The 21935-nt window shown below is 37.5% G+C and overlaps 1 protein-coding gene across 1 annotated transcript in view; it reads right to left on the reverse strand.

The window, feature by feature from the left end:
• The window catches only part of GUCY1A2 (guanylate cyclase 1 soluble subunit alpha 2), a 126965-nt gene that overhangs the window by 37538 nt on the left and 67492 nt on the right, over window positions 1–21935 (reverse strand). Inside the window, exon 5 of the mRNA XM_072403147.1 lies at window positions 5025–5510. Coding sequence (XP_072259248.1) covers window positions 5025–5510 — 486 coding nt within the window. The remainder of the gene's footprint in view (window positions 1–5024; window positions 5511–21935) is intronic.

The following is a 21935-nucleotide window of genomic DNA, read 5'->3' on the forward strand; positions in this document are numbered from 1 at the left end:
GCAGCGCCGATTGATTTGATGAATGCCGATCGGCGCCGCCTTCATGGGCGGGCACAAGTGCCGCACGCTGGATCTCAGGGGAAATCAAATGAATTTTTTTTTTCTTGTTTTCCCGTGCGGAAAACCTGGTGCGTCCTATAGTCCGAAAAATACGGTATATATTTTTATTTATATATATATATATATATATATATATATATATTTATTTATATAATATTTATGTATGTGAGTTATATATAATTTTCTATCCATTTTACTATGGTGGAGGGGCTTGTTGAAATTTAATTCACCATATTTGTCAAGTATACTAGGCATCCCAGTGCTCATTTGTAAATTTTTGTACTTTTTCTTTTTAGGAAAAAACTATATAAATGCTTGTTTTATATTACTAATAAATTAATAATTGATTTAAAAAAAAACTTTGTTGTAGCCCTCTGGTCCCTTTTCCTCCTTTGTAAGTCCCATTTAACTGGACTTCCATTGTTGAAGACCTTTTTGCAGCTTTTCAAGCCACTTGATCACAAACTGATAAAGGAGTTTAGATTCAACATTACAAGAACAAGTCCAGTTGAATGTGACCAACTACTACCACCGTAGATATACAGTTACCTGGATAATTGAGAACCTTCACAGACATTTTCTTCTTGTTCTCTTTGTTGGATTAATATATGAACCTCTATGGAAAAAAAAGATTCCTAGAAGTGGTAAACTGAACTAAACCTAATAATCCTAATAAAACTCTAACTCATTGCACCTGATTTATTAAAGCTCTCCAAGACTGGAGAAGATTGACTACCAGGGGGGAACCAGGTTTGTTTGATAATTCTTTCATAAGAGATCTTTAATAAATCAGGGTCATTGTATTAGATTTTTCATTATTTAGGAAACCTTGTATAAAGGAAAAGCATTGGTTAAAAAACATATTTTTGAATTAATCAATTTTAATCAATCATGATCATGAGCAGATGGGGGCACATCCTTTGCCTTATAGCAAACGATTTTTAGAAAATCCATACCAGCTTTGATGGATTACCAAGGTTCTCCCACGATCCTCTACTTTCTCCAGCCTTGGATAAATCAGGCCCTTTTTACTATAGGGTGTCCATCTATATCTTGTCTAAGACTATTTAGAGATATGATCACACCTTGTATCAGAAAAATAGCGTTAGTAAAAATAGACTTATTACAGAATAAACCTTGCAGACTGAGGATGTAAAAAAAATATCTTTTTTTCAGACTGAAGCATAAATCTTGGTTACCATCATGTTCCTGGCTATATTTTGCCATATTCATGATCAAATCACTGTGGTTTATACCCCACACATGCCCTCCTCCCCATTTTTACAAGGCAGTAGCTGGCAAGTCTGACATCCTGTCACAATGTTTGTCTATTTCAAATGACAGCAAAGGAATGGAAACACCACAAACCATGTTTCCCCCATGTAGAAAGATGTTTTTTTATTTTATTCTGCGTCATATATATTGTGTGGCTGGTTTCAATGCCAATAGTGTTAAATAGAGATCTTTTGAATAAAAAATGCTCATAGCCCTAAATTAAATTTAAAAAGGAATTAATAAATGTGTGCACTCGTTCCAGAATCCAAAGACTTGCTCGGGATGTACTTATTGTAGCTGCATTCGATTACCTTAATTATACATTTTGGCTGTAGAAGGCAGCACTTTGTGAGAGTAATAACCAAAGATCTCTATTCTCCCTGCTAGATGACACACTCTGCATTGTAAAAAGGAATTATAAACCAGCACTTTAGTTAAACTCTAAACAATATATCTGGACTGACACCAGATGCCTAGGGCGCAGAGTACAGTGATATTCTTGCAGGTATTTCTGTAATTCAGAAACATATATGTAATTATGGCAGAAGCAGCTTCCTTAAACGCCAAACTATAGACGTTTACAGCAAAATAAATAGGAAAAAAGAAACTGTATTTATCTTAAAAAACAAAGTTTTCAGAGAATAGAGAGAGAGAGAGAGAGAGAGAGAGAGAGAGAGAGAGAGAGAGAGAATGAATTCTTAGATACCCTGATAGGGGAAAACACCATCCTGCTGTATTTTTTAGACCTCAGTACATGTCCTTGATAGTTTTGTTTTGTCTGCAGCCAAGCAATAGATGAATTTCTTTACTCACTTAATAAATTCCATTTGCATGAAAAATGTTGGGAACAAGAACATATATGTTCCCGAGAGGCAAATTCTTCCAACAACTGTGGGAACTTTATTTCTTACTGCAATATGAAACATAACATTTTAGCTCAGGACATCTGTGTATGGACTTCTAACTTTTAGTTTTTTGGCCATAGATGGGCTTTCAATGTCTGTAGGCTAAATGATGATTAAAACTTTCAGGTGTTTATAGGCTCTTAAACAGAGAAGGGTATTCTCCTGACAATATTTTTATATATATTTTTATATTCCCAGATGGCGCTCATTTTATAAGATGATGGTGAAAAGATGACAAAAACTACTGCATGCTGCACTACCTGGATGGTTGAAGTCCAAATTGCTGTCTATTTTCCCTTATATATTATGGTTAACTGTACAAATTCTCCAAACTTCTCTCCAGCAGAGTCATACCCTCTGCACTACTCTCCTGCACATACTGTCGCTCCTATACCATCCACACTCTTCTAATGTAGGCAGTGCAGGGAGCATGGTTCCATCATCATACTATCTGCCCTGCTCTTCTGCATTTGCTGCTTCCTGCCACAACTTACTCCTCTTCTGTACTTACTACCCGGAACCATACTTCTGCACTGCTCACCGACACGTTCTCCCCACTATATTACTCTCTACACTCCTCTCTTGCACATGTTGTCAAATGTCATACCTACTGCACTTTTCTTTACCATACACAATCCTTTACTGTACCTACTACCCAGAACCAAATCCTCTGCACTGCTCTCTTACACATGCTCCCCACCGTAATACTCTCTGCACTCCTCCACTGTCATACCTACTGCACATACTGTCTACCTTCTACTTATCATATAGCATAAATTCTTTTGTGGCACATACTGTATGTCCCCCCTGTGATGCACATAATATAAGCCTTCCTGTAAAGCTTTACAGCTCTTTAAGAAGTCTGAGAAGTCATCTCTGCTGCTTCGGTGACTTGCACTACCCACTGCTGCTTCTTACTATTTCCTAACAACTTTTAACTTTCATATGCCATTAAAATGAATGGGTCTGAACTGACCTAGGCCCATGATTTGCAGATGGTGACTGATGCATCGTTCTGCTTTCCTGGGGCTAGGACATTGACATTGAAGACCTAAGTGCTCAGTGTTGACTATTCCTGAATATCAGTGCAGGAAAAAGTGAAGATGAACAACTGCATTAAATACAAGCTTGTGGTTACTGTCAAAGTAGTGCTTAAGACAAGCAACTAAGAACATTGTTTTCCCAGATTTGAAAGCAGTATTGTTTAATCATTAGATGGATGCTAAAGGTGATTGTATTAGAAGATGTGTGCTTTGGAGCTTTATTACTTTACATCTGGGTTAAGTATTTAATAAGCGTAATTTCTGTTTGCATGCATTTTCTCTAAAAGTTATTAAGAGCTTATTTCCATAAGAACTCTGCAAAAGCGGTCAGGCTGCCATTATTAAATGGTAATACTCAACAGTTTTGTTGATGAACTGAGTACATTAGTGGTGTGAGGATTCAGAAACCATTCTTTACAACCCTGCCAACGCTTAATTCAGTAAAGCAAAGAGCTGAAATCTACATTGTACATGTTAACACATTCACATTGCCTGGAAACAATTCTTATGTGTTCAGCATGAGGTCCACAGCAATCTAAAGTCCCTAACTCGAACAAAGCACACCCTGGGGTACAACGTCAGCAACTGATTGCTACAGTACTGCAAATAATTGTTCTTCAGCAGAAAGACAAAGCCTCTATTAATAACTGATGAGATCTAATGCCTTACCGAAAGTCTCTAGCTATAGTCACTAATATGACTATATAAAAATGCATATAAGCCAATTGAACAAGGGGTATTTACCAAAAGACACTTGTAGGCCAATACTTAGGGCAGCATGGCTACAGAGCAAAGAACCAAGCACAATTTCTCATTACAAATTCCATCCCATCTTCTGCAAAACTTTCAGGTTTTTAAGTGACCCCTTCTTATATCCACAGCTCACAGTATAATAACATGGTGGCCAGTGGGAAGAATATCACCCTTACACTAATGGTCAGAAGGAAAAAAGTCACTTTTACAGATAGCCATGAAGATCATTGGTCGCATTTGCAAATGATCAGAGAGGCAAAAAATTGCTCATTGTTCAAGGACCCTCCAGTAACCTCTGAAGGAACATCTTTGAGAAACACTTCTCTGATCAAATCAATATCAGCTTCCATCATGTTGGAGGAAATCAAATCCCACTTGGCTAATTCGATGGCTGTATGTTTATAGTTTATTGGTGGTGTTAAATGGATCTAAACCTTAACAAAAAATAGATATTATGGGCCCGATTTATTAAAGCTCTCCAAGGCTGGAGAGAATACAGTTTCATCAGTGAAGCTGAGTGAGCCAGCAAACCTGGAATGGATTTCTTCAATGTCATTTGCTATTTGCTAGCAAATGCTTTGAATCCTGGACCAGATTCATTCCAGGTTTGCTGGATCACTCAGCTTCACTGGTGAAAGTCCAGCCTCTCCAGCCTTGCAGAGCTTTAATAAATCAGGGCCTATGTCCTTAAAAAAGATCTAATTTTCAAATAAATCTGCTAAAAGCAGGACCTGTTCATTGAAAATGCGGCAACCATGAACCAAAAACACTATTTGGCCGGATCCAAAAACATGTAAAAGGCGCTAGACTTGGCCTTATAAACTTATTTCCAGTTAGTTGTTAATGCTTTTTACTTTGTATCACCGTTGAGCATTTCTTCTATAAGGAAAAGTACATGTTAAACAACAATATGCTTGAAAAATATAGCAGAGATGAAGATAACAAGGAACCAATTCAAATAATGCTAAACATAATGAAACTAGATTACCTTGTATATATCCAGGAATCCACACTGGTAATCAAATCTAGTGTACAGTTCATTCAGCATACTAATCACTTGCATTGGAGTGCATTGTGCACAGATGGCTGTGAACCCCACAATGTCAGAAAAGAGCATGGTCACATCATCGAACTTCCTGGCCTGAACAGACTTCCCTTCCCAGAGTTGCTGAGCCACATCTCCTGGGAATATGGAATACAAAAGGTCCACTGTCCTCTTCTTCTCCTCCTCCAAAGCCTGGTGGGTTTTTTCCAAAGTGGCTTTCAGTTTATCCATTCGCTTCTTGAGGCCATCCTGGGCCTTAGCCTGTTCGCCAACTAGGATTACGTCTCGGGTGGCATCATGGATGGGTATGTCAGATAGATGCAAGCCTCGCCCCATCAGCTCGTCCAGTTTGTCAACACGTGGAGAACCCAAAAATAAAATAGAATTGGACTCGGGAACGTGAATCATCTGTCCTTTCACTTCCATCACCTGCAAAAGATAACATACAAACACATAAGCAACAGTGTTCAAGTAAACTTTTTACAAAGTAACAGATAGTGTTGGTGGGGTAGACATAATATTAGACCTTTGATACATGCCCCTCTAATAGAAATACCTTCCCCACCTTCTATTGCCACCATGGTGCCATCTGCTACTTCTGTTATAGAAAGGCATGTGGCCCTCTTCCATTCCTGCCACAGTACAGTGCTCTGCATCTGACCAGTCAAAAACCTGGCCCGGGCAGTGGGCAATGAACTTGGCTCATACAAGGTGTTATACTCAGAGTAGCAGAGGAATACAACTATCAAGAAACCCCGTTACTTTGCTATGAATGGGTACTTTACCTTGTCATTACTAAGACTACAACTACTACTACTAAGAATACAAACTATTGGCCTGATAAATTAAAGCTCTTCAGGCCTGGAAAAGATAGAGTATCATGGGAGAACCTGGGTAACCCAGCAAACCTAGAATGGATTACTTAAAAACACTCTTGCTATTTTATGGCAAATGTTTTAATCCTGGACCAGATCCGTTCTAGGTTTGCTGGATCACACAGGTTGTCTCATGATAGTCGATCTTATCCAGTCCTGGAGAGCTGTGATAAATCAAGCCCTTTATGTCCATTGACTACCCTGCCAAAAGTAGTTAGAAATAAATGAATTTATCAGCATTATAAACAGGTAATAAAATTGCATTATATATGTGTATATTTTTTCACATAGTGATATTTTTTACATACAAATTAGGGTCAATAAATGATGCATAGCGTGTAGAATTTATATTATCATGCATTGATTTCTCATTTTTACAGCCACTCATTTTGGGTTTTATCACAAAATTGGTGAATTTTACCGCCTGTGCGTTATAATCTTGATCTTGGTGGTAATTTGTATGTAAAAGACAATTAACAAAAATGATCGTTATCCATCCTTAAAATACAACTAGCTTCTGGCTGACAATAATCTTGAGTTACTATGAGATGTCTTTTGAAAAAAACAGAAAAAGGAGCCATAATTGGTGGAGATAAATCTAATAACAATGTAGGGAATAAAGTAAATGGCAAACATGAAAAGAAAGTTTAAAAGATTTAAACACATTTGAAGGTAACTCCCATTCAACTTATTATAGGCAAGCTTTTTGGTTGTATATATGGTTGTATAATAAATCTAATTTCCCCAATATAAATACTGATATTTGACATTTATTTAAGTGCATACAGTTTTTAAATAAACATTTTGGATAAAATTAGATCATATTGTTATTGCTCCCATTTGGGACATTTTCCCTCGCTTGCTGTCCCAATGACAGTGGACGTCCTGTCCGCCCTTTCTGCAGTACAAGAGAATTCACCAGTGAGCCAGCAAAGCTGTCAACAGCCTTTAATAGATTTACCAAAGGAATAAATTTAACCTTAATAAAATAAAAACATTGTAAATTTCACATGTATCTGACTCACAGGCTGGGTTCACATGGACACAGATGGGATTGCGAAATGAAAATTAGGAAAATATTGACGGTGACACTTTCTTTGCATATTGAAATGTTATGTTCGAATGATGTTTGGGCTGACTAGAAGACCACTGGATGTTCATCTGACATGCAGCCAACTGAACGCTGTCACTGAACATTAGTCTGAATGATCCAGTGCAAACCTAATATGTTAAAAAAAAAACTGCAAGCAGGTCTATATTGCTGAAGGGGACAGGTGATGCCCCAGCCTGTCCAGTCAAGATGGGTGACTGAAACCTGGAAGAAGTGGCAGCATGGTGGCTCAGTGGTTAGCACTCTGGCCTTTGCAGAGTCCAGGGTTTGAATCTCAGCCAGGACACTATCTGCTTGGAGTTTGCAGGTTCTCCTTGTGTTTGTGTGGGCTTCCTTCCATATTCCAAAAACATGCAGTTAGATTAATTGTCCTCCCCCCTCAAAAAAATTCAAGTCAAATACATGACTATGGTAGGGACATTAGATTGTGAGCTCCTTTGAGGGACAGCTAGTGACATGACTATGGACTTGTACAGTGCTGCGTAATATGTTAGCGCTATATAAATACTGTGTAATCATAAAAAAGAGAAATATGGCAGCTCCCAGAAGGAACGGGGTACACTGAGTGTATTTTAAGAATTGAGATCAGGCAGGTAAGGTTATTTTATTGCATAAAGAACTATGATGATTATTACTGTCCAAGTGAGCCAAATCATAAAGCCACCTTCCAAATAAATTGTGGTGTCAGATATAGGAGTACACACAGGATCATATTCTTCGTTCTAAAGTGCAATCTAAATGAACATTCTCTCTTCATAAGTTATAATGCCTTATAATATTTTCTTCAGATAGCATTTCCCAAGGTTTTAAATTGTATGTAGTACTAGTATAAACACCTGAGCTTCTTGTGTTTCAATACACAACAGCTCAAAGCTAAGGGCCTATTTCTTAAAGGCAATCAGTGAAGTTCACGTTGCAGTCAGTCTAATTCTGCTAGCATGGTGTTTGTATATAGAATGATCACTGTACACACAGCACCATTCTGTTCTATAGGGTGCGGAGGGGAAGGACTGGAATGAACAAGCGACACCCTGCTGTGCTCTGATCTATAGCGCACAAGGCCGTTCCACCGTGGCAGATTGATGAACGACTTCCAGGGGACTGTTGTATACATTTCAGATTTTTATCTGAGACAAGCACAACCGTTTGTCTTGGGTGAGAATCAATAGATGTGTGAACATAGCCTACCTGTAAAAGACAAAACCAAGAATGCTGATTTGGTTTTGCCTTTTGGAAAGGGTACCTAGACCACAAAACAAGACTGCCTGGACAAAATTACAAATTCTTTAGGCAAATCTAATCTTGTAAATTTTAATAGTAAATGAGCTGCTTGTGAGGAGTCCTGGTTTGATTTTACTATTTCATTTTCCCTTTTCTCATATTTTTGTTTATTAGGGTTTTGGAAATAGTATAGGAAAAATACTGATCATTATATTGCACATAGTAGTGATTGTTTATATATGTAATATAATATAACATCATATAGATTCCATATATGTAATAATTCTGTATACTTTTCACAAGGTTGTTGTTTTTCTGGAAATACATCAGAGTTGTGTTATGCAGCCAGTGAGTATGCAAAAACTGCAAAGCAAAGTCTTCCTTTAATTGTTACATAACACAATACAATAACAGATTGGAATCGGTAAAAAAACGGCCTGCCTTATAGTAGAGGGAAATGCAAATGTTTTGCTGCAAAACCTTAAAAGATGAAACAGAATGTTTTTCCATCAGTAATATAAAAGGAATAAATTAGATAAACATAATGGCATGCTATAAAAAGCTGAAGGCAATGATGATAATAGTAAGCAAAAAATCTAAATGCGGCAGTTGGGTGAGATAACGGCAGTATTATAAATGGACAGCACAAGCTTCAGTGTCAAGGAGTTTTCATTGTGTGTATAAAATCTAATCATTGCACAGAGCGTCAAGGAAAATGTAACATTACAGTGACAATGGCATCCATAGTGCAGGGAGTATTTGGCCAGCATTATACTGCAAAAACACAGGACTAATCCACCTATGGGGCAAAGGGGTGATCATCTCAGACAGCACCCCCTAGGGACAGGATCAGCTTCTCCCTGCCTTGCAGCCTCTCTGCAGTTTTGGATGTAAAAGTGCAGAATTTAACTCCATGGGGCCTATTTATAAATGAGAGAATCTTCCATGTCTAATTGGTTGATTTTCCTCTAAAGAATGCCTGGTGAATGTGAGATTCACTGCTTTATAAATAGGTTCTAGTGTACATATCCTTTGAAGTCATTGAAGCTTGGTTCAGAGTAACAGTATTTTACATCTGCAGTTACCACCCATGGATATATACTCTGAAACACTTGCGGATAGTAACAGACTGGAAATCCTTTTTTCCCCTTTTTTGTAATAAATCCCATTGAAAATTCACAAAAATGGACCTGATTTATTAAAGCTCTCCAAGGCTGGAGAGGATACACTTTCATCAGTGAACCTGGGTGATCCAACAAACCTGGAAAAGATTCCTTAAAAGTTATTTGTTATCAAATGGATCACCCAGGTTCACTGATAAAAGTGTATCTTCTCCAGCCTAGGAGAGCTAATAAATCAGGCTCTGTATCTAGAATCCTAATAAATGTGTGTCAACATGTGTGCCGCATCCTAACACATATCTAATAATAGTTAATGAGCAGACCCATTCTGCACAATGTTACCCGGTTTTTGAAAATGTTTTTAGCAGTGAAACCATTAGCCTGAATCTAGATCTACTGCAGCCGTTTCGGATGAGACCTTGAAATATCTACCAGGTTGTTTCTGTCTGTGGTCCCAGTAGGGTCATTTCAACAAAAAAGTTCTGAAGAAGTATTGCCTGCCAATAAAGGCCATGAAGACAAGAATTACCTGTTGACTTGAATTCTCCCTGAAAAACAACCGTGCAATTCCTCTTCATACCCTAGTTGTATATGTAGGAACATTTTTAGCACTGTAGCTTCTGACTGAAAATCTATTGAAATTTAGAAGCAATTTGATTGGATGCAATTTGATTGCAATTTGGTGATGTCCTCATTGTGCTGCTCAATATTCCCTTGATTCTTCTTGATCCCTACCAGACTTGTCATCAAAATACCTGTAACCAGGGAGGAAAAGAAGCAAATCCCTTCCTCTACCAGGATGACCACCTTCACACAAACGTTTTTAAACATAATTGCTATTATTTGGCAAATGTTCTCAATCCTGGACCCGATCATTTCCAGGTTTATTGGATCATCCAGCTTTACCCATGATATATCTTCTCCAGTCTTGAAAGCTTTGATAAATCAGGCTCAATATTTCTACAAAGTGCCCAAAAAGGCGTTGGGACAGCCAGAGACGCAAACACGGGTCAGTCTGTGTGCTGCAAGCAGTGAAAACAACACATTTCCACCTAAGGTTAATAAGCTTTAAAAAAATGTGAAAACTCAATATGCTAATCTAGAACACAATCATTGTAATATGGTGCTGAACTTTACATGGATGCTGCAATGATGATTGCTTGATAACCAAAATAGATGATTCTGGAGGTGTGAGTACAAAAAACATGGTTAGGAATGTGTTTATAATTATGTGCAAAGGTCAGAAATCAAGTCTTATAATCGGTCAGAAGATCTAGGAATCAAATATTCAGGAGTCTAAAAATCAGAAAAATAAGATTTGAGTAGGTTAAAGAAAAGGTTACTTTTGCTGATACAAATAAGGAAATCATAAAATGCTCAGCCAAGCCAGGGCTGAGCTGGGGGAGCGAAGTTGAGGATTTGAATAATAAAAATTAACCCGCCCTTTCCCATACAAAATAAGTTTTTCCAGTTTTGGGATCTGTACTTGGTTAAGGTGTAACAAGTCAGAGGGCTTTGACCTCCCTTAATGTATTGGACATAAATAACAATTAAGGTTATAGTCTAACATAGCTGTTGAAGCTTTAAGCCTCTCAGTGGATTCAGGTCAGAAAAAAACCCCAAAGCTAAATAGCTAGATGTCACTAAAAACTCTTGGACAAGGAATGAAAGAAATGGAGATAAATAGGGCAGAATTGCTTTAGTCACACTACACGTGGTGTGAAACATTGGGCCTGGTTTTTTAAAGCTCTCCAAGGCTGAAGAGGATACACTTTCATCAGTAAAGCTGGGTGATCCAGCAAACCTGGAATGGATTTTTTTCAAAGTCATTTGCTATTTGCTAGCAAATATTTTTAATCCTGGACCAGATCTATTCCAGGTTTGTTGGATCACCCAGCTTCACTAATGAAAATGTATTCTCTCCAGCCTTGGAGAGCTTTCATAAATCAGGCTCACTGAATATTTTACTGGTACACTGCAATATGAAAGAACATAGAACTACTCTACCCATTTCTGTGCACTGTTTTACTTGTTGTAATGTGTGGGTTCAGAATCACAATGAACAGCAACACAAATGGCTGTGCTTTGTAGAGTTCTGCACATTTATAGAAAGACACAGAAATAAAAAAAAACCTCATAGGAGAAAGAATAAACAAACATGCCTGGGCAAACCAAAACTCTATGAAGTTTTCCACTGAAGCCCATGGAAGACAATGCTTGTTTGTAAATATTGGTCATTTTGAGAGCTTATAGAGTGGGGGAAAGGCTTTTCATGGGATGTTGAGGGATAACATTTACAATTCAAAAATAAATAAATAACATGAATGAAAGGTGCTGGTGTTCTGGAACATTACAATTTTCACACACAGAGTAAATGAACAACCTTTATATCTTTTTAGCTGGGTTTACAAACAGTAGCAAAACTCTTCCCTGGATCATTTATTAAAAAAGGGACTTATTTTTTAGACAGAACTGTCCTGTAGTTTGATGAGGCTGCCCTTACTCTGGCTGATACAAAACTGCCCTGCCACTGGTCATTTTCTATCAAATTCCCAATAACAGTTCAGAGATTTAACATTTTCCAGCAGAAGGACAGGTTTAATGAGCAAGGATAGTCCCAGATTTAATAGATACAAATAGCACAGACAGAAGTTTTATTACAAGAATTAGTATTACAGAGGATAGGGAAGTGTACTATTGGCCAGTGGCAGGACAGTTTTAGTTATATATTTATTGATTCACATTATACAAACACATTTACAATATATAAATATCTATAAAATGATGTCACATAAAATGTATTGATAAGCGTTATCTATGATTTAGTCTGTATCACATATTGCTACTATCCCTGAGGAAGCCTGCTAAGGTGAAATGTGTCGGGTTTTAGGACTACTGTGATAGGAAATTCTTTTTTTAGCAGCTTATGCTGAAACTCTCTGACAGTACAGTAGGAAGACTGTATATAGTGCCAAGTTGGCCAATAATTGGATCTATGTTGTTCTTACTGAAATATTACTGTTGCTGACAAATCTTTAATTACAGTAAACCCTTGCCCTAAAGCAATCTATATATAAAAAATCGGATGTATGTATGTATGTGTGTGTGTATGTGTGTGTGTGTGTGTGTGTGTGTGAGACATTTCAAGCAAACTTGCCATACATATGACTAAGACTGTGAATGCACCTGTCATCTTTGTACGGCGCTGTTCTATATGTCAGAGCTATATTTGGATGAAACGTATGGAGACATCCCAACCAAACGTGCTTTGTTCCACCATCACTAGGAAACGCATCAACACATTCCAACCAAACTGCTAGACATACAGTATGACTCAGACTCATGTGAGTGCAGCAGTAATCTTTGTGCAGCGCTGGGGGACATTAGAGTGTCAGCTCCTCTGTACAGAGACTGATGGGAATGGCTCAGTGATCTCTGTACAGCACTATGGTATATGTCAGAGCTATATAAATGTATAATAGTAGTGTATGACTGTGAGGAGACCTTAGAGTGTCAGCTTCTCTGTACAAAGACTGATGGGACTGGCTCAGTGTTCTCTGTACAGCACTGCAGTATATGTAAGAGCTAAATAAATGTATAATACTAGCGTGTGACTGTGGGGGGACGTTAGAGTGTCAGCTCCTCTGTACAGAGACTGATGGGTCTAGCTCAGTGTTTCATTGTACAGCACCATGGTATATGTCAGAGCTATATAAATATATATATATATATATATAATTGGATGTATGTGTGTACTCGAAAACACATGGAGACATTTTAACCAAACCTGCTATACATACGACTGAGACTCATGTGAGTGCACCAGTCATCTTTGTACAGCGCTGTGCTATATGTCAGAGCTATATTTGGATGTATGTATGTATGTATGTATGTATGTGTGTATGTCATCACTAGGAAACACATGGAGACATTTAAACCAAAATTGGTAGACATACTGTATGACTCTTTGTACAGCACTTTGATCTTTGTACAGCGCTGTGATATATGTAGGAGGTATAGTTGCATGTATGTATTTATGTATATATGTATGTGTGTATGTATTGCTCAGTGACAGTGTGTCCCCTAACCTTACATCAGTCCCAAAATTAAAGAAAAAAAGCTCTCAATAATAATAGATAGTATAAAATAGCAGAGAAGGTGTGATTACCCAAAGAGCTAGCACTCAGTTTTAAAGTAGTAGGTCATCTATCGATGCCTTTAATGCAGTTCATCAGCTTTCTCTATATGTTCACTGCAAACCACTATACCACAAACCACCATAATTCAAGGAACTTGCAGCAAATTATAGCTTTAAACATATCCCAAACCCAAGCCTTTCCCTGTGCTGGAGAGATTGGCCATCACTATCTTCCGTCTCCCTGCAGAAACACAATAATAAAGGAAATTTCCCCAAGGGGACCACAGATGCCGATTCCGCAGATGCAAACTATTCAGAAGCTTATGCATTGTATCTCTGCTTATTTGCCCCCCTTTTTAAAAGGCCATCTGAACCCCAAGTTTAAGTTCGATAAATACATTAAATGTTCATGAAAACAAAAGATGAAAAAAATGTTACTTTTTTTACAGTTCCAGCTATAGACTGAGTAGAAAAGCCTGTTTCCCGCATGCTACAGAGAAGGATTCTTGATCTCTGTGTGGAATCTGAGGTCTGACATACCCATCGAGAGCTCGCCATTGAGAAAATATATCTGCACTCTGTTATAGATATATATGCCAATAAGTTTTTTTTTTAATCAGGAGTTAAATGTAAAGTAATGATGATTAATAATATCGTATGGTAAAAGTAGTGCCAATAAACAATAAACCCAAAGGTGTAGCTAGAAGAGTTACACATGCTGATCACATTTCCTATATATCACTGTGTACATACACATGTTGCTAGAATGCATCTAATGTTACCAGCAGATGCAATTTCTCATGGCTGGGGAGAATAAAATGTAGAAAATACAGAGGGTGCCAACAGCTGCCAACTCATCAGATATCACCCAGCAACGCAGCGTCTGGAAATGAAATATGTCATTAAATGGTGGTAAGGCTTGGGGGGAAAATTGCATTCTATCCCTGTTGAGAGATTCAGCAGATGGTGAATGTCTGAAGTGAGGCAACGGAAGAAGAAAATGAAGGCAAGATCAGAAAAGTAGAAAAAACAATGAAGAATTGAAAATAAACGCAAATGATGCAAAAAGAACTTGTGATATCCACAGAAATTCTGTAATAATTCTGTAATAAGTTAAGTTGAGGAGAATTTAGGCAGTCAAACCTGGAAAATTCTTTAAAAGAGCAAAGCAAAGCTGGATCACACATTTTAAATCTGCTGTCCTATATATATTATAGAAATAAAAGAGTTTTGTGATCAGACAACCTTAACAATCACAGAAAAAAATATATTAGACTTTATAGGGACCTTCATCAATTGTCATCACACACACATTTATAATTATAAAAGCATAATGTGTTATATTCCTAAAATAGTTTGCATTTGACAGGCATTGAATACATTATTGTTGTATCCTTATGTCATGTTACAAAGTGTTGCGCAGAATCTGCTTCTTCAGGAAAACAGAGTGGAACACATTATTGCAAAATGTATACCCAAAACTTTAAAAACAGGTCAATCACAGACTATCACATTTCCTATCAGGAGTGGGTCCCCAGGTAATGCTAGAAGAGATAATGCTGGTGTCACAAGCAACCTGGAAGGTTTTCTTTAACCTTTGCAGACAACCTGGCAGGAGCATAGCATTTGACATTCTAAGAACTTATATTGACTCACCCAGCACAGCACTTAAAATTGAATATTTTGAGATTTGCTGAAAAATGGATGACAATATACTGAAGTGCCTTTGGGATAAAAATTGAACATCCCCAATAAAAGCTAAAGGTTAGAGAAAGTCATTGCCTGTGGACACCAGTGCGATCCTCTCTAGCCTCAACTGAGGATCCACTACTTGAATCACATGCGATAGCCTGTGAATGACCTGTTTTTTAAAGCAATGGCTGTACATTTTGGAAAAATATGTTCCAGTCTGAGTTTTCCTTAAGAAGCAGATTCTGCGAAACGTGATGAAAAAGAAGATTATGCAACAATAATTCAATACCTGTCAAATAAAAATTATTTTAGGAATATAATAAATTATGTTTTTTTTATAAATAAGGTGCCATTAAAATTGACGAAGGTGCCTTTAGAGTCCATTTTATACATTTTTTTTTATTTTTTATTTATTGTTTTGAGTAGTATTGGGACATCGGATATTTAACTCTATCCCTGTTAAATTTATGTTCCGACGGGTCAGAGTTCTGACACATTCAGTTGTTTGTAAAATGTTCAGCTTAAGGTAATAAACTCTGTAAATAATTTTTGAAGGAAGAAGCCAAAGTTAGCCTGCTAACGATGTGAATGAATGAAACAATGTCACTACTGAATGTAATAAATGTAGTAAGTGTGCTTGATCACCACTTACCAAAGCCCAAGGTCTCAGTAGAGCAGTGCATTTTAACACTGGAACATTAGGTTTCCTCCAGAAGTTGCTAGGGGTTCCTTAAAAAATGAGCAACTCTTGCCCATCAGGTCAGTTCAACTGATACCAAATAACTTTTGGCTATATGTAAGGGTGACATTCTTCCTACTGGTCAATGTGGGAAGCATTTTTCTCACTGAACACCACTCTAATATACTGTGGATATAGAAAATATCGCAGGGGTTCCCTGCAGACCTGAAAGTTATTTCAAGGGTTCCCCCATGCTAAAAGGCTTGAGAAAGACTGACATTTACTCTATAGATTGTCAAAATTTCTGCTTCATTGAGAGCAAGGGTTTCATTCTGCAGTCTAATCACGTCTGAACTTGTATCTGATTAGGATTATTTGATCAGGCTGGTAATCAATCTGATGTATACCAGCCCTTCACAATATAAGTGTTAGGAGATAATATCACTTTGGGATTTTTCAATGCATTGGACATAGGGTTATTTTCTGTAGCAGAAGCTTTAATGGCAATAAGTGTGATTGAACAACTTGTGAATAACTTATGGAAAGACATAGATTGACAATAAAATGAAGCACACCAGGATAAAGAGTCATGCAAACAATTTCACCACCACCAGACCATTCTGGGCATTTAGCTGCTGAGAAGACAGCAGATCTCCCCTCTGTTAGAGACTAATAAAATCCACTATCCCACCCTACTAGAATAGGAATGCATTTTATTCAGATTAATGGCTGACTTTTGTATCCTCTGTGTACATGTAATAAATATCATATATTTGGAACCCAGTCACATTCTAAGATTTCTGATATCGACTCTAAATTCAAGGCTACAAGATGTGGATCTGTGACTAGGGATGACCTCCTATGTGTTTGTCTTCAGCTCCTCTGGAGACATACATTTGTCTCACCAGCCAGCCTATGTGTTCCCCTCCCTTTACATGTGAGGGAAATCTCTTTAAAATGTGGTGAACTACCCTTTTAGACAGATTGCCCCACAATCCATATTTGATTATTTAACCTCACCTCTTCTTCTCGTGACAACTGTAATATCCAACCACATTCTATACCACTGTATATGGTGGCCATTGGAGAAAACGAGAGTGAAGTTCCCAAGTGGGAACAGAACCAGCAATAAAAACTTTGCAAGGGTTCTATTCATTCACAGCTCTATCCAAAATGTACAAACATATTTGCCTTCACTTTACCAATACATAATACCAACAACACAACAGTATACAAAAGAACATACACATGCTTGATAGATGTAAAGCCTCAAGAAAGCACTTTCTCCATTAAATATATCCTATGTGTACTGGACATGCGGTTGACAAATTACAGAGTAGTATTATATGCCCCTTGTTCTAGTTCAACATACAAGCAACAAGCATGGGATAGTTACAAGTGAGTCCTCCAGCTTGGCAGAAACAAAGAATTTCCCTACAAGAGCAGCATCACATTTCCCTTCCTAATTACCCATAATGTTAACCAAGCCTTGTAATGACCTTGGCACAGAAAATGTAGACAGAGCAACAGCTGAATGATCTTGGTGCCAGTGTCATGGAGAGATACAAGGAGCCATTAGCTAATTCAGATTGCTAAATCTGATCAAAGGGCAATAAATATTCTGAATTAAAATGGCCTAAACTCAATCTTCGTTAAATTGAAATTAACAAAGGCCTATGGAATGAAGTCAGCTTTAATTTAGGCTAGGATGAACAAAGCTTGTGACAGCAAGCATATGAGAGATTGAAAATTTTTTACCCCGATTCAAGTAAACATTCTGTTCAGGGTGTTTAATATTCATATGGAGTGGGACATATCCTAAATGACATTGTGCTAAGGAGAACTGAAGAACATGCTCAGCATCTATGCTCCATTTATTATTAAACTTGTGTTCAGCAGATCATCATTATCATAATTGGCAGGAGAACCCAAGCAAGAAAACAGCTCTTCAAATGTCAGGTTTCTGCCTCTGACCTTTCTAAATATTAGGGTAAATATTTGCCTTTACACTATACAAATAGCTTTTTCTAGAATATAAACCTCAATGTCAATGCTGTTTGTGCACTTCCAATCCTTCTAATACACAATTCTCATCTTTATGGTATGCACCTTCCAATGGTATGAATGGTACTGCATGTAAAGTACCCAATACAGCTTTAAATACATAGAGATGCACAAAAACTCTCTCTGAACCACTGGAAATCTAAAAAGCATGAAAAGTGTATGTATCTCACATCCTGCTGTAGGCCAACCAATATATCACATCCTGCTATGCTCAGTACGTTGCCCTGTGCATCACATATTCTGATGTACCATTTCCATTGTTTCTCAACCAGGATTCCAAGGGTTCCAGAGGGGTTCCTTGAGCAATGACTAATTTGTGCCTCTCAGGTCAATTTCGGTGACATCAATTATTATTTTTTTCTATATGTAAGGGTGACATTCTTCCCACTTACCATCAATATAAGAGACAATCTTCCCACTGACCACCACAGTAATATACTTTGATCTGTGGAAACAGCAATCATAGTAAGGGTTCCCTGAGAATCTGATTTTTTTTAAGGGTTCCCCCATGCTAAAATGGTCATGAAAGCCTACTGTATTCCATCCTTTATGTAACACTACTGTATTCTATACAAGGGTATGGTTTTCATATTTCATATTAGCCAAAATTGGCTTACCATTAATTTTACCTTTTACAGTGCCAGTGCAGCCCCACTGCAAGGATATTTATTTTTAAATCTTGGGGTTCGGATTTAGGAACTGGTTATACATAGAAATCAGGCTAGTAAGAAAAATACATAAAAACGTGCAATGTGTTATTACATACAAATACCTTTTGCTGGAATATAAAGAAATAGAATAATATAATAAAATATTAATTTTATTAATAAAATACAAAAAAGTAATTCTTAATTCTCTCAATTTTCTGTTTTACTTGTAGTATTGGTTTCAACAAAACCTGGTAAGTAGATAAGACTGTAATCACCAAAAACACTAAAATAAAATAAAAGATAAAAAGTTTCCCTCTAAAAAATCATTAAACAACAGGGGAACTGTCTCACATAACCTTCACATTGTATTGCCAACTGCAAAACTATTTCTTGAAGAATATTTGAAGTATATCTGAATTTGTTTTGGATAGAGCAGGTGAAGGGTTTATTCTCTTGTGATTTAATTTTTTCTATGTCTGCGTCCTGTTGGCAAGTTTTCCTTTTATTTCTTGTTCGGAGGATTTATGTGAACATAAGAGGAAATCTATACAAATAGAAGATAAATTCCCTTTTGGATAGTTGTCACAATAAATCTCTCTATTGGTGCCATCCACTCACCTTCTGTTCGACAGACACCTTATATTTTATAAAACAACAAAGCAACAGGTTTACTTTACCCACCCATTACTGGCATTGTATACTTATTTTTCTTTTATTCATTGCTGGGATCCAGGGGAAATACCTAGTACATCTGAGAATGTATGATGTCAAAGATCACCAATACAAAAAACAGGAGTGAAACCCACAACAGGAGTACAGACAACAATTAGAACTATACAGGGTTTTTAATCCTTCAATTCCATATTCAACACTAAAAGTTTGGGCTTGACATACACTTGTCACCATTACCATTAGGCATCTCAAGGGGCATCAATGGTAGCTTAACCGGTGAAGCGTTGACCCTGATCATCCTGCTTTTTCCACTATTATCGACTAATGATGATGCTGATCAAAGTTATGAGCCATTAAAAGTTGCTGTGCAAGAATTTGGACCGGGGACACAGATCATTATTTTCATAATAAAGTAGCTTGGCACTTTTCAAAATAAAATAGTAGCATCGGCCTGTTAAAAAAACCTAAACCTCACCTAGTTCCAAATCTTTGATCACCACTAGTGATGAGCGAGAATGCCTCTGGTATTCTCGCAAAATTTCCTTAAAGTTCCGATGGGTTCGTGAAATTTCGCAAAACCATCGGAAATCACTATAAGAGTATTACCACGGCTGCATTCATAAATACAGCCATGGGAATCCTCCTGTCAGTGAACGATCCCCTCATGATTTGCCCTCATCCTGACCCTCATTCATGATTGCCCTCATTCTGACATGTAGTGCCCGGGGATCTCTCACTAAGAGGAGGATTCTCACAGCTCCATTCATATATGCAGCTGCGATACTCCTCCTCTCAGAGTGAGTCATGTGGCTTGCGTTTATGAATGAACAAGGCCGTGGGAAAAATCAGAGGATTTTTCCCACACTGCATTTATTCATGAGCAGCCAGCGAGACTCACACTGTGTTCCTGGATAGATAAACTCTATCCAGGAACACATAGTACAAAACTGCAACAGCAATCAAAGGAGCGGAGCTGTTGCCGCCCTGTAGTATGTGTTCCTGGATAGAGTTTCTCCATCCAGGAACACAGGACTCCTGTGTTCTTGGATAGAGAAACTCTATCCAAGAACACATACAACTAGTAATGGGCTGCAAGGGCAGTCAGGGGAGCGAAGCTGACTATAATTCGTATTGCAGGTCTCAAAAATTAAGTCTCGCCGTCCAAACTTACAAAGGCCATTCTCGCCTATATGTTTGGTAAGCGAGAACAGGCCAATTTGCTGTGAGACCGATTTTAAAAAATTTGCTTGCTCATCCCTAGTCACCACTTATATCTGATAGGGTATGGGTCACTTTAAAGGCCAACAAACCATCAAAAAGCCAACAAGTCCCTAAACTGTTTGGTATATGGTATTTCCGATTCGTATTTATTTATTTATTTTTTTTATGAATTTGTTTGCATGCGTGCAAATTCTTCCTAAAGCATGGCTTTGCCTGTGCCCGAAAATAAATGAAAAGAACAGGTTAAAATAGCACTTTTGTTTGTCTGTTGGCGTAGCCATTGTTCAGCACTTATTGACCCTGATATCTTCTTATCTCACCGGTTTTCATTTATAATCACCCGTAAAACATTGCATGTCCTTTGTCCCAGAAATAAAGAAAAGCAGATACGATTAGAAAGAAATAATCACTGGAAGATAGCTCTACTGTTTCATAGCATCCATCCCTGAATAAAAAGACATTTTCATATTTGGCAAGAATACGAGTGATCGTCAGTATGTGCTATGAATTATGCATTTGCGCTGGAACCACAAGTTATAAGACATTTGCATCTGAATTGCGGCATCAATGTAACTAAGGGAACACGGTGTGACTTCAATGCTTCTGTAATGTACTTCCTATTAGGACATGCACTGCCCCATGAGAAAACCCTTTAGAACGTAACTGCTTTATATTCTCTTGTATCAGAGCAGTGCTACAACAGACTAGATAAGAAATTTACTGAAGCGCTAGAATTGGTTACCACTGAAAAAAATCTCAGCCTGAAAAAAAACATACATTGGAAAAGTTATTATAGGGGAATTCAAGTCAGATAAAAGGGTTAGAATAACTATTGCCTAGCTATGAAATATCTTCCAAACCAATGCTCTTTCTTTATAGAACCCCCTTATCATTAATAGCAGAATTCTTCAGAGTTTCTAAACACGAGGCCAGTTTACAGTTCTCCTTCAGGGGCTGCAAAGAGATTACAAAAAGTCCCATTAGTAGTAAGTCTAACTTTCTGTGGTCAATAGGTGTGAAAATTTCTATAGGTTAGGAGAACAGTGGGAATAAAAAATGACTTCAGTATTTCTCTGCCAGGGTTCCTCCAGAGGTAATTTAGGGGTTCCTTGAGCAATGGACAATGTGTCCCTGTCAGGTCAGTTACCACTTACACCAATTATCTTTTTGGCTACGTCTAAGGATGAAGTTCTTCCTTTTAGCTAACAATGTTAGAGGCATTCTTTCTACTGACCACCAGGCTAATATACTGTAAGCTGTGGATATGGTAATTATAGTGATTACTGATTAGCTGAAAGTTATTTCCCACATAGTAAAAATTATTGATAAAGGCTGGCTTAGAGTCTAGTCTTTAGAGTAATACTTCCCCATCAGGGGATAATTGTTGCCATCAGTGCAAGAAATAATGCC

Source organism: Pyxicephalus adspersus, chromosome 1, assembly GCF_032062135.1.
Source record: "Pyxicephalus adspersus chromosome 1, UCB_Pads_2.0, whole genome shotgun sequence".
Classification (NCBI taxonomy): domain Eukaryota; kingdom Metazoa; phylum Chordata; class Amphibia; order Anura; family Pyxicephalidae; genus Pyxicephalus; species Pyxicephalus adspersus.